This window comes from Rhinolophus ferrumequinum, chromosome 28 (assembly GCF_004115265.2).
Source record: "Rhinolophus ferrumequinum isolate MPI-CBG mRhiFer1 chromosome 28, mRhiFer1_v1.p, whole genome shotgun sequence".
In the NCBI taxonomy this organism is placed as follows: Eukaryota; Metazoa; Chordata; class Mammalia; order Chiroptera; family Rhinolophidae; genus Rhinolophus; species Rhinolophus ferrumequinum.
The window spans coordinates 4,328,344-4,351,237 of record NC_046311.1 but is presented as its reverse complement, the minus strand read 5'-3'; the positions used below and the strand labels follow the sequence as shown (position 1 = coordinate 4,351,237).

Genomic DNA, 22,894 nt, shown 5'->3' with positions numbered 1-22,894 from the left:
GGGAGCGACATGTGCAGTCAACAAGCAGAAGCGCGTTTCCTGCCCGTGCCCTAGAAGCTCTACTTCACACCCGAGATGCATGCATGCACGCACGCTTGACTGCCAGGGCTGTTCCAAAGACCGGATTTGTCCACTACCACTCACAGTTGTCCCCACCCCAATAGCCACGAACTAGTTTCGCGAAAAATGCCTTGACCTTTTCCTGTAAAATGACGTACCTACCTGCCTCACCTCTGGCCCAGAGGCTAAAGTGACTTGAAATTAGATGGTGAATCTAAAGTCCTAAGCACAGAGCCTGGCCCATGGTCACCGCTCTATACACGTCTGTTTCTCCCTCACGTGAGTTCTGATCAGTCCGGCTATGCAAGCAGCTCTGCGGGAAAGGACGCCCATGCTGACACCATCCCTTTCACTCCCATCTTCCAGCAAGCGTGCCCCCAGACAGCGCCAGACCGAGGCACCCTGCCAGGGCCCCAGGCGAGATGAGATGCACCCGTGGGTAAGCACCCAGGTGCTGGAGCCACATCTGGGGCCCCATCCCAGTGCAGCCACTGAACTTTTGGACCGCCACGTTATCAGTGAGCCGGTCCTTACTGCACTTTCGCATCCTTAAGACCTCCCCCTTCGCTGGGGCTTACCTCACAGGTTATCTGAGAACTGAGAGCATGTGTCCATGGCTCACCTACCTGGCGCTGGTGACTGTCCTGTCCCTCTGACTGGGCACGCAGGGCTTCCTCCGGCTGCTGTGCGGTGGGGCTGGCCCAGGAAGGGGTGGGGACGGGGAGTGCTGGGAGGCGACCCTTCCCACCTCCAATCCTTGGTCTTATTAGCAGGGACCTGTTAATGAAAATCACACCCAGATGCTAATAAATGGTGGGCGGCCCAGCTCTGACGGAGGAGAGCCCCTCCGCAGGGGAGGGGCTGGCCAACGAGCCCCACTTATCTGTGAAAAGACTTGCTAATAACTTTAATTCCCCATTCTAAACCGCAGGGCCTTTGCCATGCAAATAGATTTCCTAAACTGTGTAGGGTCCTGGAGAAACGCTCCCATCTAACCTGCGTAGGGTCCTGGAGGGGGAGAGTGAGCTGGGGGTGGAGGTGCTGGAAGGTGAGGTGATGAGCAAAGGTGTGAGGTCCCTCCCCCGCAGCTGGGTCTCTGCTTTGGGATTCCACTCTGCAGGCCAAATGTGGCCAACGTGCGCCCCAACTACAGGGCAGTGACCCTCCACCCCACTCTGAATTACTGCCCCTCCAGACCTGGACTGGAGCCCTGGAAATGATCCCCGAGGTGGGTTCAAAACAAACCCATCCCATCAGTGGACGAATAAACTGGGGTCTGTCCGTACTATGGGATTCTACTGGGTAATAAAAAGAAAGGAAGGACTGAAACACAGACAACATTGAATAAACCTTGAAAACCTTATGCTAAGTGAAAAAAGCCAGACACAAAAGGCCACACGGCATGTGATATATTCATATGTAATGTTCAGAACAGGCAAATCTCTAGAAACAGAATACAATAGAGTAGTGGGATGGGGGTGGGGGAGTGGAATACAGGGTTTCTTTTGGGGGGGTGATGAAAATGTTCTAAAATTAGATAGTGGTGATGGTTACATCAACTATGAATATACTAAAACCAGTCAATTATATACTTTAAAGGGGTATGGAATTTTATGGTATGTAAATTAGATCTCAATAAAGTTCTTATAAAAAGCAAATACCATGGCTATGTTTCAAAGCTTGAGGAGGCCAGAGGGGAGAACTGGGTATCCACAGAGGGCTGAAGGACCCTTAGACAGAGAGGCTACATCCCCTTGCCCACCTCCCCCTTGCCCCGCCCCCAGGCTTGACTGCTCACCAGATCCCCAGACCCAATCATCCAGGCTCCTTCTGGGCTCAAGGCTCCCCTCTCCCCACAGAGCAATTCTCTAATCTGAAAGCAGCCAATGTAGACAGGAATGTGGCAGCCTGCCTGTCCTAGGTCAGCTGTGTGGGCTTGGATGCAGCCAGATGGGCCTCTCATGCACCTAGGCCTCTGGGAGGTCAGGTCACATAAACTCGGATGTTATTTTACGTCCCTACGTAATTCCCATGGGAAGGAAACATGAGTGAAAGGAGATGGGAGAGTCCCAGAGTCCAGGCCAGGATGCTCCAGCACAAAGGGAATAAGGACTCGGGACATGTGAAATGGCCCCGTGGAGCTGGTGTCCCCTCAGGCCCCAGAATGAATGGACCTAACAAAATCCTACCAGGGGCCGAGTGCTGATCCTTAGTTGATCCTTAGTTGAGCCTTCTGACAAATGGTTATTTGGATATAAAATGTGTAAAGGACCCGACACAGTAAGTACAATACGTACTCACTAAATGAGATGTATTTTCTAGAGAAACTTTGGTTTTTCTCTAGCTCCCGACCAGGTTTAAAAAACGAAAAATGGACAGACTCCATTTTCTGCTACTTTTCCATATGAAGCACGTTCCCTGCCAGGCTGGTACAGGAGGTGCTAAGCCAGGGCCGGAGGCAAGGAGGAAGGAGGTCCCAGCCTGTGCACTCTGGGGGCTCAAGATTGCAAGACACTCTCTCAATTGTCCTACAGTCTTCTCTGGAGGAGAGGGAGGGAGCTATGTGTCCATACAGAGAAAGAAGAAATTGCCAATTGACACCAGCACAGTTTATTCACAAATAAATAAATACATATTAAGCAGAGCCTCCTGCCTGCCTCTAAGTGTCTACCCTATGGTTCCTTCCATCGCGGGAGGGGATAGGGAGGGTGGTCCTGGTGGGGACAGGCTCTCACCCTCAGGAATGCCCATGCCAGCATCCCAGGTGCCCTCAGCCAGGAGAGGGAGTCTGGAGAGGGGTCGCTTCGAAGGTGCCGAGGCTTCAGTGCTCAGAGACAGGGCGCCAGTTGTCCGTCGTCACTTCAACTACTCAGGCCGGTGGCCACTCCAGGGGCGAGAGGGGCATCCAGGTCTCCAGCAGAGCCAGCACGTCGCCGGATAAGAGCTGCGGAGGGAGCGGGAACAGCATGGCCCTCAGCGCTGGGCACCGAGCGTGGGTGTCCGCGCTTGTGGGCTCCACTCTCAAGGACCCGTGCCCTGCGTGTCCTCTCCCTCCCCTAGCCGCCTGGGCGCCCTGGGCACACCAGCCACGTAGCTCGGGAGAGAGCGGGCGCGGCCAAGCTCCGCGGACAGTAGGCGGCGCCCTCCTGGAAGCGCGGGAACGAGCTACTAACCGGAGACGCCGGGTCCGGCTCCGTCGCCTGCCCTACCGGGCACGCCGCTTCGTCGTAGAACACTGGAGGGTCGCGCGGCTCGGGCGCCGCTGGGACTCCGGGACAGGTGGCGGAGGACGCCCAGGACCCCGCGGCGGGGGCGGCTGAGCCCAGGCCGGGGCCGCCGTCGGGGCAGAGCGGGCAGCCCTGAGGGAGCGCCGCGTCGCTGTGGCGCCGGCGCCGCAGGTTCTCCTCGCTGAGGCCCAGCACAGCCGACAGGTGGCCGATGTAGCGGATGGCCAGGCGCAGCGTCTCGATCTTGGTCAGGCTCTGGCCGGCGGGCGCCACCGACGGCGGCAGGAAGCGGCGCAGCTCGTGCAGGGCGCGGGCGAGCGTGCGCATGCGCAGCTTCTCGCGCTCGCTGGCGCTCTGCCGCTGCTGCCCGCCGCCCGGGCGGCTGCTCCGGGCGCCGCGCCTCTCGGCGGCCGCGACGCGAGGGGCTGCGCGAGATCCGGGCCGCCTGGGTCTCGGCCCGGGGCTGCCAACCGGGGCGCTGCCCCAGGAGTTCGGGGACGAGGCGGGGGAGCAGCCGCAGTCCCTGTCGGTGGGTGGCAGCGGCTGAGCTGGTCCCCAGGCCGCGGGGAGGATCCAGGACTCGGAGAGCGGCGGGCACAGGGACTGGGCCATGGCAGCGGCGGCGCGTCTGGGGACAGGCGGCCGGGGACCGCTTTATCCCGAGCCCGAGGTGTGAAGTGGCCCCTTCCCGGCCACATCAGCACATCAAAGCTGGCTCAGGGCCTGGAGGGGGCGGGGCCTGACCCTTTGAACCAACGGAGGGGAGGGCGAAGGTGCCGGCCGGTGGGCTGCAGCAGGTTGCCCCCCCAACCCCCGCCCCCGGCCTCGCATGGGCACCGTCCTCAGCCACTCCGGCCTCCTGCCTGCGCCCAGCTCCGGGTGTTGGGCCAGCTCAGCAGGTTAAAGGAAGCACGATCAGAGAGACCTGGAGGTCCAGTAGGTAGGTTTGGGGCTGCCCTCACCTGTTGGGGACCTTGCAAATAAATTTTCTTGCACCTTCGTTTCCACTTTATATAATGGGGTCCTAGGGTCATGCTGCATCCAGGTCTGTAGAATCAGCTAGGGATTGGGGGTGAGGGCATGATTCCTGCTACAAGTGAGAGAAATAGTGATCCATTCCTTCTCTGAGACAGACTGGTCCTGGATGCGACCGTCCCTGGTGGCGGTGAGTAGAGGGGAACACTATGAGGACGCTATCCCAGGCACATCCGACAAGCTGGCAGAATCTGATCAGGTTGCTGGACCATCTGAGCCGAGGGAGGGGTGAGCCCGCTGCCCTCCAGGACCCCCTAAGCTGGGCAGGATCAGGGCCTTCCCCTGTTGCCATGGCTGCCACCACTCATCTCTAGCTGGTGTTCTGCAACTTTGGGGTAGGTATAATAGGCTTTGCCAATGAAATGTGAGTGAAAATGACACACAAAAAAGCATTTGACAGAATTCAACACCGCTACATGATAAAAATTCCCAATAAACGAGGAATAGACGGGAACGTTCTCAACCCGATAAAAGGCACCTACAAAGAACATACAGCTAACCTCATATTAGATAGTGAAAGAGTGAAAGTTTTCACCCTAATATTGAGAACAAAACGAGATTGTCACCTCCTACCTAAGCCTATTCACCATTGTCCTGGAGGGTCTAGCTTGGGCAGTAAGAAAACAGAAAAGCATGCATATTGGAAACGAAGAAATAAAGCTATTTGCAGACACCATGATTATCACATAGGAAATCTCATAATCTGTATTGTCTACCTGACCCCTCTGGTTGGAGTTTGCACCTTGTCGTAACAGCTACAGCTACTTCACACGAGATGCTCTCCAGCTGGACTGCAGAACCTGGTGTCTGGCTTCACGTCTTCAAGAGAAGTGGTACCTAGGGTCTCTTCCAGTGCTGGGGATCTAAAGTTTTGCATCCTCCATGGCTTCCAGCCCTGGGAGACTGATGGGAGAGCTGATTTGTAGGAAAGGAAGCCAAACGGCTTGCTACCTTCTCCTTGGGCATCTCTGCCCACCACCACCCCCTTCCCTTGTCTCTGTTATCTTCCGTGCCCTTGACCACCTCTAACACACGCTCCCCTCTGCTGTCTGTCCCAGCAGCCCCCGAATGCTTATGTCCAGGGTCACATCCAGGAGGGGCAATACCAAACCACCCTTGGGGAGAAGGGAGAAGCCCACTCCCTGGGGACACAGCATAGGACCCATCTACTTCCAAGGAGAGCCTGGCCCAGGAGGGCCCCCATCAGCCTGCAGCTGTCAGCAGGGTCTGCCCCTGGCTGATAGATGCCTGGTGGTCTCCAGGTCCAAGCCAAGAACCTGGTATTGGAACCCAGTGACTGGGGCCCCTTCGATCCTGCTGGACCCAAGGGAACAAGCAATTGGAACTTGGCAGTGTTGTGTACAGCGCAAAAGGGGGTGCAGGGTGAAGGCTGGACAGGTGGGGGTACGTAGCAGGGCACCCCTCAGAGGGATCTCAGAGGGTCTGGGCACCCTGTTGCCAGCCTTCTGAATATCAAAAAATCCCTCCAATTCCCACATGATTATGATTTCCACTGGTTTGTAGTCAACAATGCCCCAAAGTGAAATCTGTGTTTTATTAAGTACAAAATCAAATAGACATAATTGGACAAGAGGCTGTATGCATGGGAGGCAGACTGTTTGTCCTGAAAACAGCTCTGGGCCCTGAGGTTTCTCAGATATGGAACCTAATAGTTAACATTCGTTAAATGTCTACATGGGAGCCATAGAGAGATCTGGAACAGGAAAAGGCGCCATAAGTGGTGTGTGACAAAAGGGTCTCTGGTGTCAGGGTTGAGGGAGGGATAAAAAGACCCAAGGGTGAGTGTGGAAACAAAAAGCCCACAAAAATGGCATGAAAGAGTCAGGGTCTTCGGCCTTAAAGGCTGATAAACTGGAGGTGCCACGTGGGAGTCCCTCCCTCTCCTGTTGCCCCTGGCGTCTCTGGGCCCAGGTTGTGCAAAGGCTACGGTCCATGGGCCTGATGGAGCCAAGTGGGGGCAGAGCAGGGACCCCCAAGCCGAGCCTGGGCTCTCCCCCCTCCTGCCAGCCAGCCTCCCTCTTCCCTTTCCCCATGCCTCTCTTGTCTTTGATCTCCTTATCATGGCCTCTCTGGTAGGTTCATTTGGGAGCTGCCGGGAGTTAATGAGTTCTCCGGGCAGCAGGGCCCACATGCCCTCCTGCTGGGGTGAGGACTTCACACCTCGGAGGCCTGTGTTTTGACAAGTGCCGAGCCAGTGGCTCCTGCTGCCCCTCTCGAGCCTGCCTTCTCCTGCCAAAGTGTAAGGCTGGGAAATGAGGCCGGGGCACAGCCCCCCTGAGCAGAGGTGAGAGTTCAGTGGGGTCCTTGGCCAGGGTGAGGGGCAGGCAGGGCAGGGCAGCATCCTCACAGGCTGGGACCCACCAGGAACCAGCTGGCTTCCTCAGGCCAAGCCCCGGTCCTGGGCACTGCCCCCTCCCACCTCCCAGCCCAGTGCCCTCATTTCCCGGCCAGCCCCTCTGACATAGGAGTGCTAATCAGAGGTGCTATGTCAGTACTCCCCTTGCAGCCCTTAATCCCCACTGGAGCCAGAGCCCCGGGAGAAGGAAGCAGCTCTGCCACCGCCAGCCTGCTTAGCGTCAGCAGGCACATCCCCTGGGAAGCTCCTAATTTGGGGGTCCCCTATTGCCAGGAGTCTTCCCATCACACCTCATACCAGCCCGAGACAAGACCTTTCAGGGGCATGATTGTTACTGACGTAGCCCCCACCTTCCTAGAGCCTAGGACGCCCCTCTGGAGTGTGGCCAGTGAGGCTGCAATCCCTGGCCTGCCATATACAACCTGTGTCACTCACTCTGTCTGGCCCCAGCTTCTGCTGCTGTGCCTGGGGGGAGTAGGGGAGTAACGCCCACCGTGCTGACCGCCGACCTTGTGAGTGCCAGATCATACTGCACAAGCTTGTGCAGCACCACGTGAAGTTCACCACTGTCACCGTGCTGGGCTTGGCTGGGTCACAACTCACAAGCACGCTGTGATGTGGATGTTACTGACTCACTTGGGGGATGAGGACACGGAGTGGCGAGAGGCTGTCCCGTGTCACTTGGCTAGAAGGGGCAGAGCAGGGGACCATGTGGCTCTGTCTGGGGCCGCAGCCTGTGTTTGCCCCCTGCCACCTCCCGTCTCCTCCTCTGAGGACTCGGGGCTCCTTTCCTCCTGGAAGGATGGCCTGAGAGTGAGGGTGCCAGGATGGGGCGATGCCCTGGAGGCCTCCAGTCCCCATGGAACCTTGCTTCACGTCACAGGGACCTGTGGAGATGAACAAAGAAAAAGGTTTCCAAGCCCACCCTGGACCTGCTGAACCAGAATCCCTGAGGATGGAGCCAGAGAGTCTGGATCTGAAAAGTAAAATCTCCCCAGAATTAGGAAACTCGGCCATTTTTGAGAAACAGGCCTATAGTGAACACCCCCCAATGCAGAGAGTGGCTGGCCCCCCACCATGGGTCCTAAGCACCCCTCGGGTCGCAGACAGATGAGGATGAGCTTGGCTTGCAGAAGGGGCTGAGGTTACCTGCAGCCCAGAGAGTCAGAGGCTCTGCCCCCCTCCTTCCCCAGCAGCCTCCCAGCTACTGCCCGGCCCCCAAAGCTCCCAGGGAGCCCCTTCCAACTGAGATCACCCCCTCTCCTCACACCTCCAGCTCCCGGAGCCACTGAGCTGGCAAGCCATATGGAATAGATTATTCTGGACCCATGATAATCTGATTATCTTGGCCATGATCAGCTGGATGCGCAGCCAGTGGAAGTCACAGGAGGCAGAGGGGTGATGAGGAGGGAGGGGGTGGCAGGAAAGGAGAGAGATTTGGCAGATTCTGGGAAAGGCTCAAGAGGAAGTGCCAGAATCTCCGTGGTCCTAGGAGCCAGGCTGAGAAAGCAGGCCAAGTAGACAGCACTTTCTCCTCAGGGGTGTCACATGTCTGCTTCTTCGCTTCGTCTGGGTTAGCACAGGAGGGCAAGGGGTGGTCTACGCTTTACAGTGAAAGGTGGGGAAACCCGCATAAAGGGAAGATGCAGACATGTGAATGTGGGGAAACTTGTCACACAGTACCTCAGTTTCCCCAGCTGTAAAGTGAAGCAGGGGCTCCCGATCACCTGCTGAGAGCTGAGAGCCCTGCAGGCTGTGGTGGGAAGGCATCAGTCTCAGGCCACAGTTTTGACCCCCGAGTCATGCAAACGGGTAACAGTGTATAAACGAATAGGCGACGGGGTACACTGACGTGTGCTTGCATTCCCAGCCACAGCCAGCAGAGGGTGCTGCCCAGCCAGCTGGGATCCTGGGATCTGAAAGCGCAGACCTACCTCCAAGCAGAGGCCTTCCTGGAGCAGGGCCAGCGCAGGGCGCGAGTGACAGGTACCGGGAGCTAAGCAGATGTGTCAGAAATGCTGGGGCTGCCTTACAAAGTGGGTAAAGCTGGCTCAGCGCTGGTGTGACAGGCCGTGTGACCCTGACAGCCACTCGCCTTCTCATGTGTCCACTGGGAAAACACGCATCTGCGTGCAGAGAGGCAGCGCAAGACAGCCTAGAGGAAGGAGAAGGGTACTGGCTCAGGATGGCAGGAGCCAAGCTGAAAACAGTCAAAACACAAGCTGACCAAACTCTAGGCGGGGCATGCCTTGGGCTCTGTGCCCTTGCCAGCTCCCAGGTGAGGATTTGCAGACCCAGCTTAGCTGCCAACTTGGGGCGCGTCCAACACTAGCCCCTCCAGCAAGTATAGGATAGAGCTTTCTGCAGGCCAGATGTACAGGTTTCGGGCCCTTTCCAATACCGCCCCTGCCCTCGCGACTGCTCACAGCAGCAGTGAGCTGCCAGGTCAGTGACGAATCTTGGCAGGAGGGGGCAGCACGCAGAGCCAGCCCAGGCCGCCTGGTAGAAACCCTGGTGTGAGCGGCTTCCACACCAAGCCACTCGCTCGGCCCTCAGGCAGTTCCAGGTCCTCCCTCAGAGGGGCAGGGGAAGGAGGGCACCCCACTTTAGACCCAAGAGAAAGCAGAGTGGGGGGCTCCTAGGACGGAGTTAGAATGCCTGGGCAGAGCCTGGGGGAGTGAGGAGTCTCTGGGCGGCCACCTTTGCCAGAAGCTGGGGGATGGGGACGTCCCTAGATGGGGTGGGAAACATCTAGAGGAAGGGGATAGAGATTAAATTGACCAGATAATAAGTCAAACAGGGGAAGGGTCTTACATGATCAGCACCAATTATGCGCCTAAAACTGAGGAGAGGATGAACTCAGTCCTCGGCTCTGGAGGTCTCCCACCAAGAGAAATCTGGATCTGGCCCTTGGCCTGAGCCAAGGAAGTTCTCTTCACCCTTGGTGGTGATGCCCCAGCCCAGGCCCTGCGTGTGTGCATGGTGAGCACCTGGCACGGGCATCCAGGCTGGAGAGGCACCGCAGGTGTGCCAGCATGTGCTGCTGGCTGGCCGTAACCAGGTCCCCACCTCTGGGGTTCCCCAGGGCTGGCCTGAGGCTTCAGAACAGCCTCGGCATTTGCCCAGTGGTTCCCCTGACAGGAATTCATCCTGATTAGAAAAGCTTAGAGGTTCAAGTGAAGACATACTGCTGAGTGACAGGGTCTAGTTGCAGAAAAATCCACTCCATGTGACATTACTGATATAAACAAACACATAAGAAAACAAGAATCTAAAACAGCCCCGTGCTTAGAAAGTCACCAAACGACAGCACGTATTTTGTAAAGGTGTACTGTGTAAATGGCATTGTCACCAAATCCGTAATAACATACCAGGACTTATTTGGTATGTGGGGAGGGCAGGGCCGGGCTATGGGAGGTGGTCGAGGAAGACTTAAAGTTTATCTGTAATGTTACATTTTGACAAGGAGATTGCGTTCATATATGAATGTGCAATTAAACAACACTTTTTTAATTATAGGTGTAAGGATGTCCCGATGCGGAAAACGTTAAGGCGCCTCAGTGTATACGAGAGACCTTGTTACCACCACACCAGGGGGTACTAGGCAGGCCTTCAAAATCTCGGTTGGGAAATCCATCTGCTGATATGGAAAATGATCTGAATACGTCAGTGAGAAAAGTCGGTCGCCAAACAACGTGCTCTCTAAATACCCAAAGGAATCGAAAGCAGGGACCAGAACAGATATTTGAAAGCCAACATTCACATCAGCAACAGGCCCAAAAACCAAAAGGTGGAACCCACCCAAATGTCCACTGACAGATGAGTGGATAGACAAACTGTGGTCTGTGTCCACAACGGAATATTATTCACCCGTGAAAGCGAATGAAGTTGGGCACATGCTACACCGTGGATGAACCCTGAAGACATGATGCTAAATGAAATAAGCCAGATACCAAAGGACAAATACTGTCTGATTTCACTTACAGGAGGTATCTAAAACAGTCAAATTCAAGAGACAGGAAGCAGATTAGAGGTTACCAGGAGCTGGGGGCAGAAGGGGGGTGGGTAAGGGGGAGCTGTTGTTTAATGGGCACCAAGGTTCTACCTGAGGTGATAAATAGGTTTTGGAAATAGAAGTGGTGATGGTCACACAGCATTGTGAATGCAATTAATGCCACTGAACTGCATACTTAAAAATGGTTAAAATGGCACATTTTAACCTTATATATAGAGGATGCCCCCCCCCAAAAAAAGAAACGCATTTTAAGAAAGGAAAAAACTGTATTAAAATTGTAATACTCAATATATAGTCACATTTGACTTGTGCAATTACAAGAGGTGCTCAAAGTGGTTCCCATCAGTGTCCAGACACTTCTGATGATGGCGAACTACTGCTACATACATCACATCTCTTAAAATGTGTATACGTTTTTTTGGCACCCTCTGTATATTTTACCACAATTTAAAAAATTGTAAATGTAATATACAAAAACGATTGAATTGTACACTTTAACAGGTGAATGTATAGTATGTAAATTATATCTCCATAAAGCTGTTTATAAAAGAAAATATATATACCAGAAGCTTCAAAAAATGGAAAAACAAAAATCCCTGACATGCTCTTTCTCAATGCCTCTGTGTATGTGTTCAGGTATTTGTAGGGGTGCCGAGAAAGGCCGGGGTACAGAGATGTGGGGCTACCTGCTGACGTGGAACTCTCTGGGTGCATGAAACTGGAGGCATTTAAAATTCCCTTCTTTTTGACTGTCTATACCATCTTGCTTTTCTGTAACAAGCATTCATTGCTTTGGTAATTAATGAAAGGAGGGAGGGAAGAAAAGAGGAAGGAGAGAGGGGGGAAGGCAGAAGGAAGAGAGGGAGGGAGACTTTGCAGAGTCACAGCCCCAAGCTTGTCCACATTCCAGCAGGTGGGCCCAAGCCCCTTCAAGGCTGGGTTTACCCTCCCAGAGTGTGGGGCTCCAGGAGTGGGTATCACTCAGTCTCCCTCTTCGTCCTTTCCAGGAGCCCCAGGACCACAGATGGTCACTCCTATCCAACAGGGAAGGCAGACAGGACTTGTGGAGTCCCACATGCTGAACACACAGTGCTACTACACCTAACCCTCCCAGCAAGGGCACCCATTTCACTGATGAGGAGACTGAGGCTCAGGGGGATTGAACCCAGGCCCAGGTAGCTCTAGGCGTGGCTGCCCCTCCTGGGCCCCAGGCTCTGAACCAGGCAGCTGTGGGGCCTCTGCAGGCCCTTCCACACCAGCCTCCTCAGCTCAGCTCTTTTGTTGCAGGAAGAGCAGGGAGTCCTCCTCCATACCTGCCACCTGCGGGGCAGCTCCTTGGGTACTGGTGGCCTCTAGCCCCTCCCGTGTCCCCAGCCAGTAGTGGTCATCCTTCCCACCTTCCTCCACACGCTCTCCCTCCCGCCTTGCCCTCCTCGGCCCACTCCCAGCGCCCCTGCCCGGGCTCTAGCAGCTCTGATGTGACCGCAGTCTCCTGGCCGGTGTCCTGCCTCCAGCCCTTCACCTTCCAGCTCCTTTTCTTCCTCAGAATTTCTGTGGATTCATTGCCTCCTGTAGGATTTCCACCCCCCTCCCCCTGCCTGTCCAGGCCCTCTCACACCCTCCTGGGGCTCCAGCCCTCTTGGCTTTGCCCAAAGCAGCCCTGGACCTCTCCACTCCCATCTCTTCCCACGGCCAGGAATGCCCGAGCTCCACTTGGAGAGAATCCACCATTTCAGGTCCCTCCCTCCGTCCTGTGACCTGCCCCATGACTGACTGGCCAGGGAGCACCTCTGTTGCCTGTGGGCTCCCAGCACACTGGGCCACCATAGACGCAGAGCTGCCTTGTTCCTCTTTCTCTTCCTCCAGCTCCAGCTCCCAGAGGGAAGCGAACTCACCACCCCGCCCCAGCCTTCACCCCCAGCCAGTTGGTATTTCCCAATGGTCTTGTACATGGTCTTTGTGGGTTCAAATCCTAGCTCTGGGGGACTGGGGCAAATGATGGGACCTCTTTGGGCCTGGTTTCCCCATTGGAGAAGGAGGAGAACAGAAGGAGGCTGCAGTCCTGGGGTCTGAGCACTGAATGGCTGCCACAGGCCCGGCGCTGGCACTTACTCTGTGGAAGTGCTGGGAAGACAGGTGGCCTGAGGCCTGGTCAGGGGGAGCTCCAGTTCCAGCCACTGCTCTGAGACTTGTCCTGTGGCTGTGGGGCTCTGGGTCTCCCAGTGACACCGACGGTGCCCTGCTTGGCAGGGCCTTGTCATTGGGCTTCCCTGGCTGTGCCCAGAGGCACGCACCAGCCCCTGGGCCGGGAGGGGCAGCAGCTGGGCAGGCTGACTCAGGGCTCCTGTAGTAAGGGGCCGTCTGGAGCCGTCCTCCTCCACTTCCTCCCTCGCTCCCTCGCCATCCCAGGGACACAGACCCTGCCTTTTCCCTGGGCCTACAGGGGCGGGCGATGGGGGGTGACCTGCAACCTCCAACCCCCACCCCAGAAGCACATTCTGGGGTTTCTGAGGGGGCCTGCTGCCTGGCTGTTTTGGAGGCCCCTGCACACCCTCGTTCCCAAGTTAACACCTTCTGCCCTGAGGGAAGCGGCCTTGTGTCAACAGGCAGAGTGGAGGTGTGAAGGCAGCCACAGTGGCCAAGGGGTCGGCTGGGCTGGCCCTCACTGCTCGGCTGGTAATGAGAATACCACACGGCCCCTGCAGCCCCTCGCAGCCTGCCTCCTTCCCTCCCGTGTTCCCAGAGCCTGTCCACCCCCAGGGCCTGGAAGGGAAAGCAGAGCTACCGGGCAGAGGCCAGGCCTTAACCTGGTTCTAGCTCCTTGGACCCGATCCTGGGGGCCCGGCACTACCCGCCCAGGGAGAAAGAGCAGGTAGAGAACTGGGGCTGGGGGTAAACAAACAATGAGGCCTGTGCAAGGCCGCCAAGAGCAGGCCTGGCACGTTCAGGGCCCAACCTGGGCCTCTGCCCTGCTCATCCGACAGGCGGTCAGGGGCAAAGTCCTGGCATGTCAATAAACGGAGCATGGGATGGAGGCCTCCGTGCCCTCACCTATGTAACAGGAATCGTGACATGGGCACTGCCGGCCTCAGCGCCAAGCTGACTGGTGCCACACAAGGAAGCTCAGCCAAAGGTCACAGTGGCCCTGTGGTTCCAGCCCCACAGCTGGCCATCTGAGCCAGAGCTTCAGGAGCCCAGGAGAGCAGGGCGGGAGACTCCGAGTGCGGAAGCGCCTGTGAAACCTCATTCTGCAACCCCAGTGCAGGACGCCCTGCAGGTGCCCTGTGGCTCCCTCACCCTGAGGCTGCCCAGCGCCCTGAGGCGGCAGTTCCTGTCTCTCCCTGTTTCTTGGCCTCAGCTCTAAAAGCACCTTGGGATTGTCAGGTCCACCCCCCTTGTTTTGTGGAGCTTGTCAGGGTTGAGAGGCAACAACAGCCATCCACTGCACACTGCATACGTGTTCTCATCGGGCCTCTTCCGGATCTTGCGCAGAAACAGGCCACTCACTCCTGAGACAGCCCCTCTCAACTTAGAAAGTTCTTCAGACTCTCCCTGGAGTATTCTCCTCCAAGTATCTGGAGACGACATCACATCCCCATATTGTGTGCTTTCTGGACAAAGCACCCCAAGTCCTTCAGCTATTTCTCTGGTGACCTGGCTTCCAGCCCCTTCACCAAGCTCCCTCCCCAGTTTGTCCCATTGCTTATAACTGTGGCCCCTCGGTCTGAGCACTTTTCTGGGTATGGCCCACCCTGCCTAGGGAATGAGAGACCAGCCCTGTGGGTGAAGACCCCGTTTCTTGCCAATTGGAAGGGAATCGCTTTTGTTTCTCACGCCTCCTGATGCATAGAAGGCAAGGACGGCCACGCCTTTTCCAGACCTGCTGCTGGTTACATCTGCCTCCAGACCCTGAACTTAAAGGGAGGACACGCGGGGCTCCGTGGATTCTACCTTCTTAGGTCCGATGGGTTCTTCCGGCCTGCTGGGATCTCCTCAGGTCCTGGGTGCTACCCAGTTCACGTGTTGGGTTTGGATCTTGCCCCACGTTAGATCGATTCTCATCTTCATTCCAGATCATGACGCTGCCCCTGAGAAGCTGGGAAGAGAGCCGCTGGCACATCCCGAGACCTGCCTCCAAGTGAACATCCAGCCATTCATCTGGGGGAATAAGGAATCTGTTATGAATCCTCGTAGCTGAACTGTCATCCAGCTTACCTGGCCCCATTTGTTGGCAAGGACACCCCAGGAACGTCTTTCTTATGTGGACAGGAATTGTGTCTGGCTACTCAGAGCACACGCTCAAAATGACAATGATGTGATTTATTTTCTCTCACATTAAAGATTTTCAGGAGTAAAGAGTTCTGGACCAGTATGGCACTTCCATTGGCATTGAGGCCTCAGGCTTCCTTCTGCTCCCCTATCCTTCGTGTGTGACTCCTATCCTTGAGGTGGCCTCAAGGTCACAAAATGGTTGCTGAAGCTACACCCATCACATGTTTCCCAGGTACAAAGAAAATGTAAGTGGTCAGAGCCACAGGAATGGATCTCTCTGCCTTAAAGAGCTTTCTTAGAAGCCCCATCCAATACTTCTAATATTTCATTGGCCATTCCATCTGCTAGGCAGGGTGGGAACTGTAGTTGTTTTATCGGGGCATATAACCACCCACAGTACTATCGGGCCCTGTGATTAAGTTAGAAAGAACAACAGAGGCTGTAATACATGCTGTGTGGGCAACCAGAAGTCCCTGCCATCCTCACGAACATTCTACTGACCATGTTTCCTAAATCTAGCCACCATTTCCTCAGCTGGTAAGGGGTGGAGCTGGGACTCTAAAACCCAGGTCTGTCTGATTCCCCAGCTCGGCCTCCTAACCATGAAGCTACACTGCTTCCCTGTGTAAAAGGGAGGCCCAGTGGGAGGAGGCACTTTGGTTTTCCCCTCGTGAGTGGGGCTGACAGACACTGTGTCCCTGGCCCTTAGAGCCTGGCTGCAAGGCCTAGTGAAGAGCCAGGGGCCACAGCAAACCAAGCCCAGGGTCCCACCTTCCAGAACTCATGCTCTGACATTGCATAGTCTAAGGCGTGGGTTCTGGGAATAGCTCAAAGGTAGACAGAAGGAGGCCAGGGGATCCTAGAGAGGAAAAAGCGTGCAGGGCTCTGTGCTGGGTGGAGTCCCATTATTCACCAAATCCTTCTACAGGCAATCCCTCCAGGCTGGCTCTGATGAATGGGGGTGGAATGGGAGAGAGGAGGAATAATTCTGGAAATTCATAACCATTCTGGAGAACACATGGCCACTTCACCACTCCATATCCAGCTACCTGTGCACAAGGCAACGCTGTTTGGCAAAAACTGAAAACACGCCAAAGGTGTAGCAATAAGACACTGAAGACGGTGTGAGCACACTGTGGAATATTATATGGCCATTAAAAAGAACGAGTCAGTAAGATCAACAGTACATCAACCTGAAATTTCAGAACCCAGATCAAGAAATATATATGAAACTTGATGAATTTTGTTTACAACTGTCAATTCCATGTACATATATTTCTTGATAGCACAGTCTGGCAGAGTTTCATACTATTGTGCAGCTTTGGATGAATAAATGGTGATATACGAGTACATACACTACGTTTGCCATTATTTCAACCTCAGAAGTGTAGGACTGACTGTTTTCTAAGTCCACAGTACCCAAAGGAAAAAGTAGCTCTTTTTTTTTTTTTTTTTTTTTTACCTTGGATTTAAACCCTTTTAAGTCCTGAAATTAAGTTGTATAACTAACTGCTTCTTTCCAAAGAGAGCCTGTTTGAAATCCAGCATGCTTAACCAATTCCATCTTCTTTTTGTGTTATGGACAAATTAAAACATTTCCTCTCCTCATTCATTGCAGCTAGAATAAACTAAACAACAGTTAGTTGCCTTGGTCAGCGTTATTCCATGTCAATTTTTACTTCATCATAATGTTACAGTGGTAACATAAACATTTTTTTTCTCCAATATATTTTAAAATAAGTTCTGAGGAGAAAGTGATGCAATTTCATCATTGAACGTCTATCTGCACCTCCTGCCACTACATCTTTTATCCCCCAGTTAAATGATCCTCTATGATTGAAACAGATGAACACAAATCACCCATGACCAACTACGAGTCAGTTAAATATGCCATGACATGGAATGCTCTAAAATATGCTACTGAATGGAAAAAGAGCAAGTTACAGGCTCGGACATGCACGTGTCGTAATGTTACCTAACTTATGCTATGTGTTTTCTAAGGAGACATGTTGAGGTGAATGCAATGGACCAGGTCTGGAAGGACACATGGTAACCTAACAATAGCTATTACCTTTGGGGACGGCTTACAGGGCCTTCAGCTTTCTCTCTAATGTTTCCATTTCTTACAAAGAGAATGTATTCATTCTCACTGTGTTGGCCTTCAATTATTGGCTACTGAGTTGTTTTTTATGTCACACTTCTTCTCAAAAGTCAGTTTGACTCTCCATTGCCTTGGGAAGAAGACCCAACTTCTTAGCCTGGCACCACCCACGTGTGCTCTAGCTCTCCCCATCGCCACCCTGCACACTGTTCCTGAAGCACCTTGGGAAGTCCCACTGCCAGTCCTTTGCTTATGCTATTCGTTCCCACATCCAGAATGCTCTTTACCTGCCTCTCTCTTTAAGCAAGTCCTATTCATGGTTCAAGGACCCGCTGTGACCGCTCCACCTCTGTGGCCAAATTCTACAGTCCCTGGCCCTCCTGTGACCCTTAGCCTTTTCTCGGAAGATCACAAAGGACACTGACACCTCCTTGAAAATGTAAGTATTGCTGAGAAGTGAGAGCTTTTACGTTATAAACTTTACCATGTTCAAGTTGATACTATGAGACTAAAACAGTCCTGTGAGTAGATATACAATTATTATTCCTGTTTTATAGAGCAAAAGGCTCAGACAGGTTAAGGGCTCTGCCCAAGGGCACACAGCTAGTTAGTGGTGGGCCTACTAATTATATAATGACCTGTTCACTCATTTCTCCCATAAAACTGAGACCCTGGTGTGCCTGACATTTACCAGTTGCTAAATATTATAAATATGAATTAAATGAATAATGCCTACAAGCATCTTGAAATGTAAGTAACCTTCTTTATAAAATGATAGCACCAAACATTTAGCCCACTTACCAGGTCCATACTAAGTAGTTCCATGGACGGTTCCACTTAGTACCAGCAACCACCCTAGGTGGTGGGTGTTCTGTATTCTTGCTGAGGATGAGGAAACTTGAGTCTCAGAGGAGTTCAGTCACTTGTCCAAAGTCACACAGCAAATGAAAAGGGTCTGACTCTGGCCTGCTTGTGGGGGACCCATCTTCCCCCATTTCATCCCCATTAATTCTTCTTTTCCAAGCTGCTCTGTTCTATTTTTCAGGAACAGAAATTAACTGTGGACAGCAAGATGACTTTCTCAGTGTCACTCAGCAAATCAGCAAGTGCAGGTTCGGAAGAACCCAGGTAAGGTCGACCTGTATGTCTCTTTCCCACCCCACTGCCCCACCCCCCATCACTGCTGGCAGGTCCCTCCAGGCTTGTCTTGATGCCTTACAAGCACAGGTGTGGACACTGGGTGTAAGTTACTGGGCACAGCCCCGCCCGCAGGGACTGGTGATGAGTAAGGCGGCCACTCATCACAGGGGTCCATGAGTGACTTGAGGGACAGCCCTAGACCATGGCACTGCCCACCGTTGTCGGACTCCTGGGCACTCACCCTTCGCAGTGGACGGGGCGGGGTGGGTGGGTACCCGGTGAGAAGCTTAGCAACTCCATCCAGATGCGAATTGTCCCTCCCACACTTCCCGGGCTGCAGGGGCCTCCATTAGAGCCCCTGAGGGGTCAGAATCCACACCTTCGCAAATGGGCCCGCTTTCCCAGGGCCCCCCTGCCCAGACCTTCCCTGGGCTCTGTGGGTTTTGACACCTCTCTGTAACCTGGCGGGAGGCCACCTCACACCTTTGGTCCAGATAAAAGCTCCGGCCCGGAGGTGGCCGGCCCAGCCTCCCATAGCCCTCCGCCCGGCCATGGCCCAGTCCCCTTCCCTGCAGAGCCTCGACCACTGGATCTTACCCCAGGGTTGGCGCTGGGCCGGCCACTCGGACTCCACGTCCCCAGCCTCCTCCTCGGATTCGTCGGGCTCGTGCCCCTGCGACGGCGCCCGCGGTCCCTCGCAGCCCGCGCTCTCCGCTCGCGGCGCCGGCGCCGCAGAGGCCGCCCAGACGGCGCCAGGACGAGCACGGCCGGGCCCGGGCGGCGGGCAGCAGCGGCAGAGCGCCAGCGAGCGCGAGAAGCTGCGCATGCGCACGCTCGCCCGCGCCCTGCACGAGCTGCGCCGCTACCTGCCGCCGTCGGTGGCGCCCGCCGGCCAGAGCCTGACCAAGATCGAGACGCTGCGCCTGGCCATCCGCTACATCGGCCACCTGTCGGCTGTGCTGGGCCTCAGCGAGGAGAACCTGCGGCGCCGGCGCCGGCGCCACAGCGACGCGGCGCTCCCTCGAGGCTGCCCGCTCTGCCCCGACGGCGGCCCCGGCCTGGGCTCAGCCGCCCCCGCCGCGGGGTCCTGGGCGTCCTCCGCCACCTGTCCCGGAGCCCCAGCGGCGCCCGAGCGCTTGGGGAGCAGGGTCCTTGACGTGGGTCGCCAGGTGACACCCCCTTACTGCCCCAGGATGCAGTCGCTCCCGCACGTGTCCCAAGGGAGAGCCCCCGACGCGGCCCTTTGGACGCTGCCCCAAATCCGTTCCGGGACGCTGACATCCCCACAGCCCGGGAACCAGGCCACGCCCTGGACACCGCCTCCCGCGGCTCCGGAGCTGACTGCAGTGTACCAGGTACCGAGGTCCTCCCCGCTTCCCTCGGGTGGTCCCTACGCTTCAGTTGGAAATGGACGGGGTGGGTGGGCTCTAATCTGCAGAGAATCCCATGCTTCTTTGATTCCCATCATCTAACCCCACCCTAGTTCGGGGTGGAAGGATGGACAGGATGCTAACCTCCTTGGAGAAAGAGATGGGGCCCTGGGGAGTTAAGGCCACCCCCACCCCCACTTAGAGGTCTTCAAAACCTGGTGGGAGAGGGAGGAGCCCTCAGACTTGCTCCTTCCACCATGGCCTCTGGAGGTGGCATGGCCACTGTCAAGAAATTTATTCCAAGTGCTCCAAAAAGGGTTGGGGGGAGGGAGTGAGGGAGGCCCTGTGGCCCTAGGGTTGGGGGCTTCCTGACAAGATTGGCTTTGAGCTGGTAACCATAAAAGAGCATATTAATAACCAAAATTTACTGAACCCTTACTGTGTTCCCGACGCCATGCCTGGCACGTTACATGTATTGACTCATTCAACCTTCCAGCAACCCTGTGAAACAGGTATTATCATCCTCATTTTACAGATAAGAAAAGTGAGACTAAAAGAGCTTATCTGAGTTTTCATAGATAGTGGGTAGCAGAGCTGGGATTTGAGCCCTGGGGGGCGTCTCTCCAGAGCAGCTACTGTTCACCACTTTGCCCACCGCATTCATAGCACCAGGGCACTCAGGGGGGGCATCCAAGGTCAAGATCTCGGGGCATCAGGCAGTAGCCCACTCACCAACTGCTCTTGTCTCTTTTACAGGGTATCCCTGTGTCTCCAGAGTCCTATCTGTTGCCAGAAACCCCTCCCCTCCTGCCCCGCTCAGCATGCCAGAGACTCCAGCCTCAGACCCAATGGGGATACTGGAGCCACAGTGCAGAGATGCTCCCCAGCTCCGAGGACCAGGGATCAGGCCCCACCCTCCAGCTCAATGATGAAAGCCCTCTCCAGAGCTCAGGCCTGCAGCTCAGTGGCTGCCCTGAATTTTGGCAAGAAGATTTAGAGGGGGGCCACCTCGGTATCTTCTAATGGCTTTGCTGTCCCCTTTTCAGCTGGGAGTCTGGCCTGTAGTGTGAGCACCCTCGTATGCGACGTCAGTGGTTTTCAAACTTTCCTTTAGTCAAGGGTCCCTTTCCCAACTGATGTCTTTCACGGAAGCAGTGTTTGAAATAGATAGTTGGTGGCCCCCTGGCTGGAGTTGGGGCTGGGGCAGTGCCCTCTGCTCCTAGACACCCCCCAGAAAGACCTGCAGAGCACAGCCTGAGCTGCAGTAAGACAGCAGCCGCCTGACCATGAAGTTGGCAGGGCTGGGAGTGGTGGGGGAATGGGTTCGGGGAGGGGGGAGGGCAGAAGCCTATATGCTTTGATTTTGCTTCTTAAAGAAAAGACACAAGAAAAATCTGGTTTGGTTTGTTTTTCTTCTTTCAACCTGTGTTTTATGGTCTCTGGGAAAAGAAAAATGTTGCCATCCTGTGGGAAACAAGCCATGCTGCTCTTCCCTCCCCAAATCCAAGCCTACCAAGGTTGATGTGGGCCTTCACTTGCCAGTTGGACCATTTTTACTGTGCAGGGGCTCCCCCTGGCCTGCTGTGCAAGGTGGCACAAGGAGGGGGTCGACGCTTGGACCTGTTCACTTGCCTCAGACCCATCACGTTGCCCTTCCCCGTTCTCCTCGGTGCATCCCTGCTGGCTTGTGGGACTCTGTCACAATTATAAGACATTGTTTTCAAAGGATGCCTGAGTGGCTCCCACATAACTAGGTCAGTGTATTTGTTTGCTTGGGCTGTCCTGACAGAATACCACAAATTGGGTGACTTAACAGAAATTTGTTTTCTCACAGTTCTGGAGGCTAGAAGTCCACGATCAGGATGTCTGCAGGTCTGGTTTCTTCTGAGGCTTCTCCTTGGCTCCCTTCTGTGTCCTCACATGGTCACCCCTTGGTTTGTGTCTGTGTTTTACTCTCATTCTATAAGGATACCGGTCCTATGGGATTAGGGGCCACCCACATGACCTCATTTTACCATAATTACCTCTTTACAGAGTCTCTTTACCCCCAAGCTGGGTATAGACATCAAGGCCCTGACTCCCTGTCGAGTGTTCTTTCCTTCCCAAGAAACCCCAGAAAACTCAAGGTCTTGGCTCTCGCCACAGCATCTGCACTGAAGGCAGAACTGAACAATTGCCCGTCTCTTTCCTTTGGCCCCCACCCACCTGGGGTTAGTCCTATAGGGACAGAGATAGGTATCCCTGGTCCAGTCACTGATGACCATGCTCCCCCAGCTCCGAAGCCCTGCAAGAGCTGGAGTGGAGCCCAAGAGAGTCCTGGCCTTCACCCCCGGCAGCCAGAGCATCTTCTAGAATTTGGCAGGCTCCTTCTTCCAGCTCTCAATGAGTACTCTTCCAGGAGGAGCCCACCCCTCTCTTCACCGTCTGGGAGGGAAGGCTCAGCCCCTTGCCCCCAGCCGTCTGGTCTGGTCTGTCGCTGCACCTCTCTGCTAAGTGACTGGCAGGTGCCCTGCCTGGGATGACTGCTCCACCCATACCCTGGGGACCCCAGTCACCGTCTGTGAGACTGGACATTTGCCGAGTGCCTCACCCAGGCCTCTCAGTGACCCCACAGAGGAGAGGACATGCCTCCTGAGGAGCCTCCTGGAGGGTGGGGAGGCAGGAGAGGGCACTGCACCCGGGCTGCTGCTTGCTGATCCTCGGACCCTGCTTTCCGCCCGGCCTTGAGCACTGGGCAGGCAGTGAGCAGCCTGGGTTCTCCTGGGCTCCTGCTCTGCATGTCACCTTGAGCAAGGAAGGCTCTGCAGGCAGGTCTCTGGCTCTGCGTGTCCTTGCTGCAGCTGGGAAACCAGTTTCCTCCAGCCACACAGGGCCTTGCATTGTGAGCTGTCAGGTGGCCCAGCAACGTAACATGTTTGTCACAGACCCTGCTCCAGCTCCAAATGGAGACCAGCTCCACTCATGCAGGGGCTCGAGAGCCAGCTCTACTGAGTTGTGACTAAACTTCCCTGAGCCTCAGTTTCCTTATCAGCAGAACTGAGATAAAGACTGTCCTTATCTCCTGGGACTGTTGAGAACCAAATGAGATAAAGAGCATAAGCATAAATGCTTAGCCCAGCGCCAGGCACAGAGACTACTCGGATCCTTGCCGACTCTTCTGGCCTGGAGGCCAGCTCTCCCCCAGGGACTCTGATGGTGGGGCTGATCCTTCCCCCAGCAGGCACCACCTGAGGGGGCCTGCACTCTCTCCCCACTTCAAGTGCCAGCCACTGCTGCTGGGCACTGGCGTCAGGAAGC

General features: G+C 55.1%; 2 protein-coding genes across 2 annotated transcripts; one reads left to right on the top strand and one right to left on the bottom strand.

Annotated features, from left to right (window-relative positions):
* Window positions 1–1,651: 1,651 nt before the first annotated feature.
* MESP1 (mesoderm posterior bHLH transcription factor 1) lies at window positions 1,652–14,794 on the bottom strand. The gene is made up of 4 exons (XM_033100229.1): window positions 14,666–14,794; window positions 8,634–8,854; window positions 3,234–7,586; window positions 1,652–3,004 (listed from the first exon to the last, which is right to left on the bottom strand). Exons 3-4 carry the CDS (start codon window positions 3,897–3,899, stop codon window positions 2,930–2,932), a joined length of 741 nt encoding a protein of 246 aa, XP_032956120.1. The 5' UTR covers window positions 3,900–7,586; window positions 8,634–8,854; window positions 14,666–14,794; the 3' UTR covers window positions 1,652–2,929.
* A 357-nt stretch (window positions 14,795–15,151) lies between these two features.
* Window positions 15,152–20,919, top strand: MESP2 (mesoderm posterior bHLH transcription factor 2). Its single transcript, XM_033100224.1, has 4 exons — window positions 15,152–15,231; window positions 17,414–17,526; window positions 18,133–19,582; window positions 20,354–20,919. The coding sequence occupies exons 3-4, from the start codon at window positions 18,779–18,781 to the stop codon at window positions 20,618–20,620; spliced, it is 1,071 nt and encodes a 356-aa protein (XP_032956115.1). The 5' UTR covers window positions 15,152–15,231; window positions 17,414–17,526; window positions 18,133–18,778; the 3' UTR covers window positions 20,621–20,919.
* The last annotated feature ends 1,975 nt before the right edge of the window (window positions 20,920–22,894 follow it).

Bases quoted from the DNA above. Each gene is read 5' to 3' on its own strand.
- MESP1 (XM_033100229.1), bottom strand. From the start codon at position 3,899: ATGGCCCAGTCCCTGTGCCCGCCGCTCTCCGAGTCCTGGATCCTCCCC. The intron at 3,005-3,233 runs GTTAGTAGCTCG...CTCCCTCCGCAG, and splicing joins AGCCGGACCCGGCGTCTCCG to CTCTTATCCGGCGACGTGCT.
- MESP2 (XM_033100224.1), top strand. From the start codon at position 18,779: ATGGCCCAGTCCCCTTCCCTGCAGAGCCTCGACCACTGGATCTTACCC. The intron at 19,583-20,353 runs GTACCGAGGTCC...TCTCTTTTACAG, and splicing joins AGCTGACTGCAGTGTACCAG to GGTATCCCTGTGTCTCCAGA.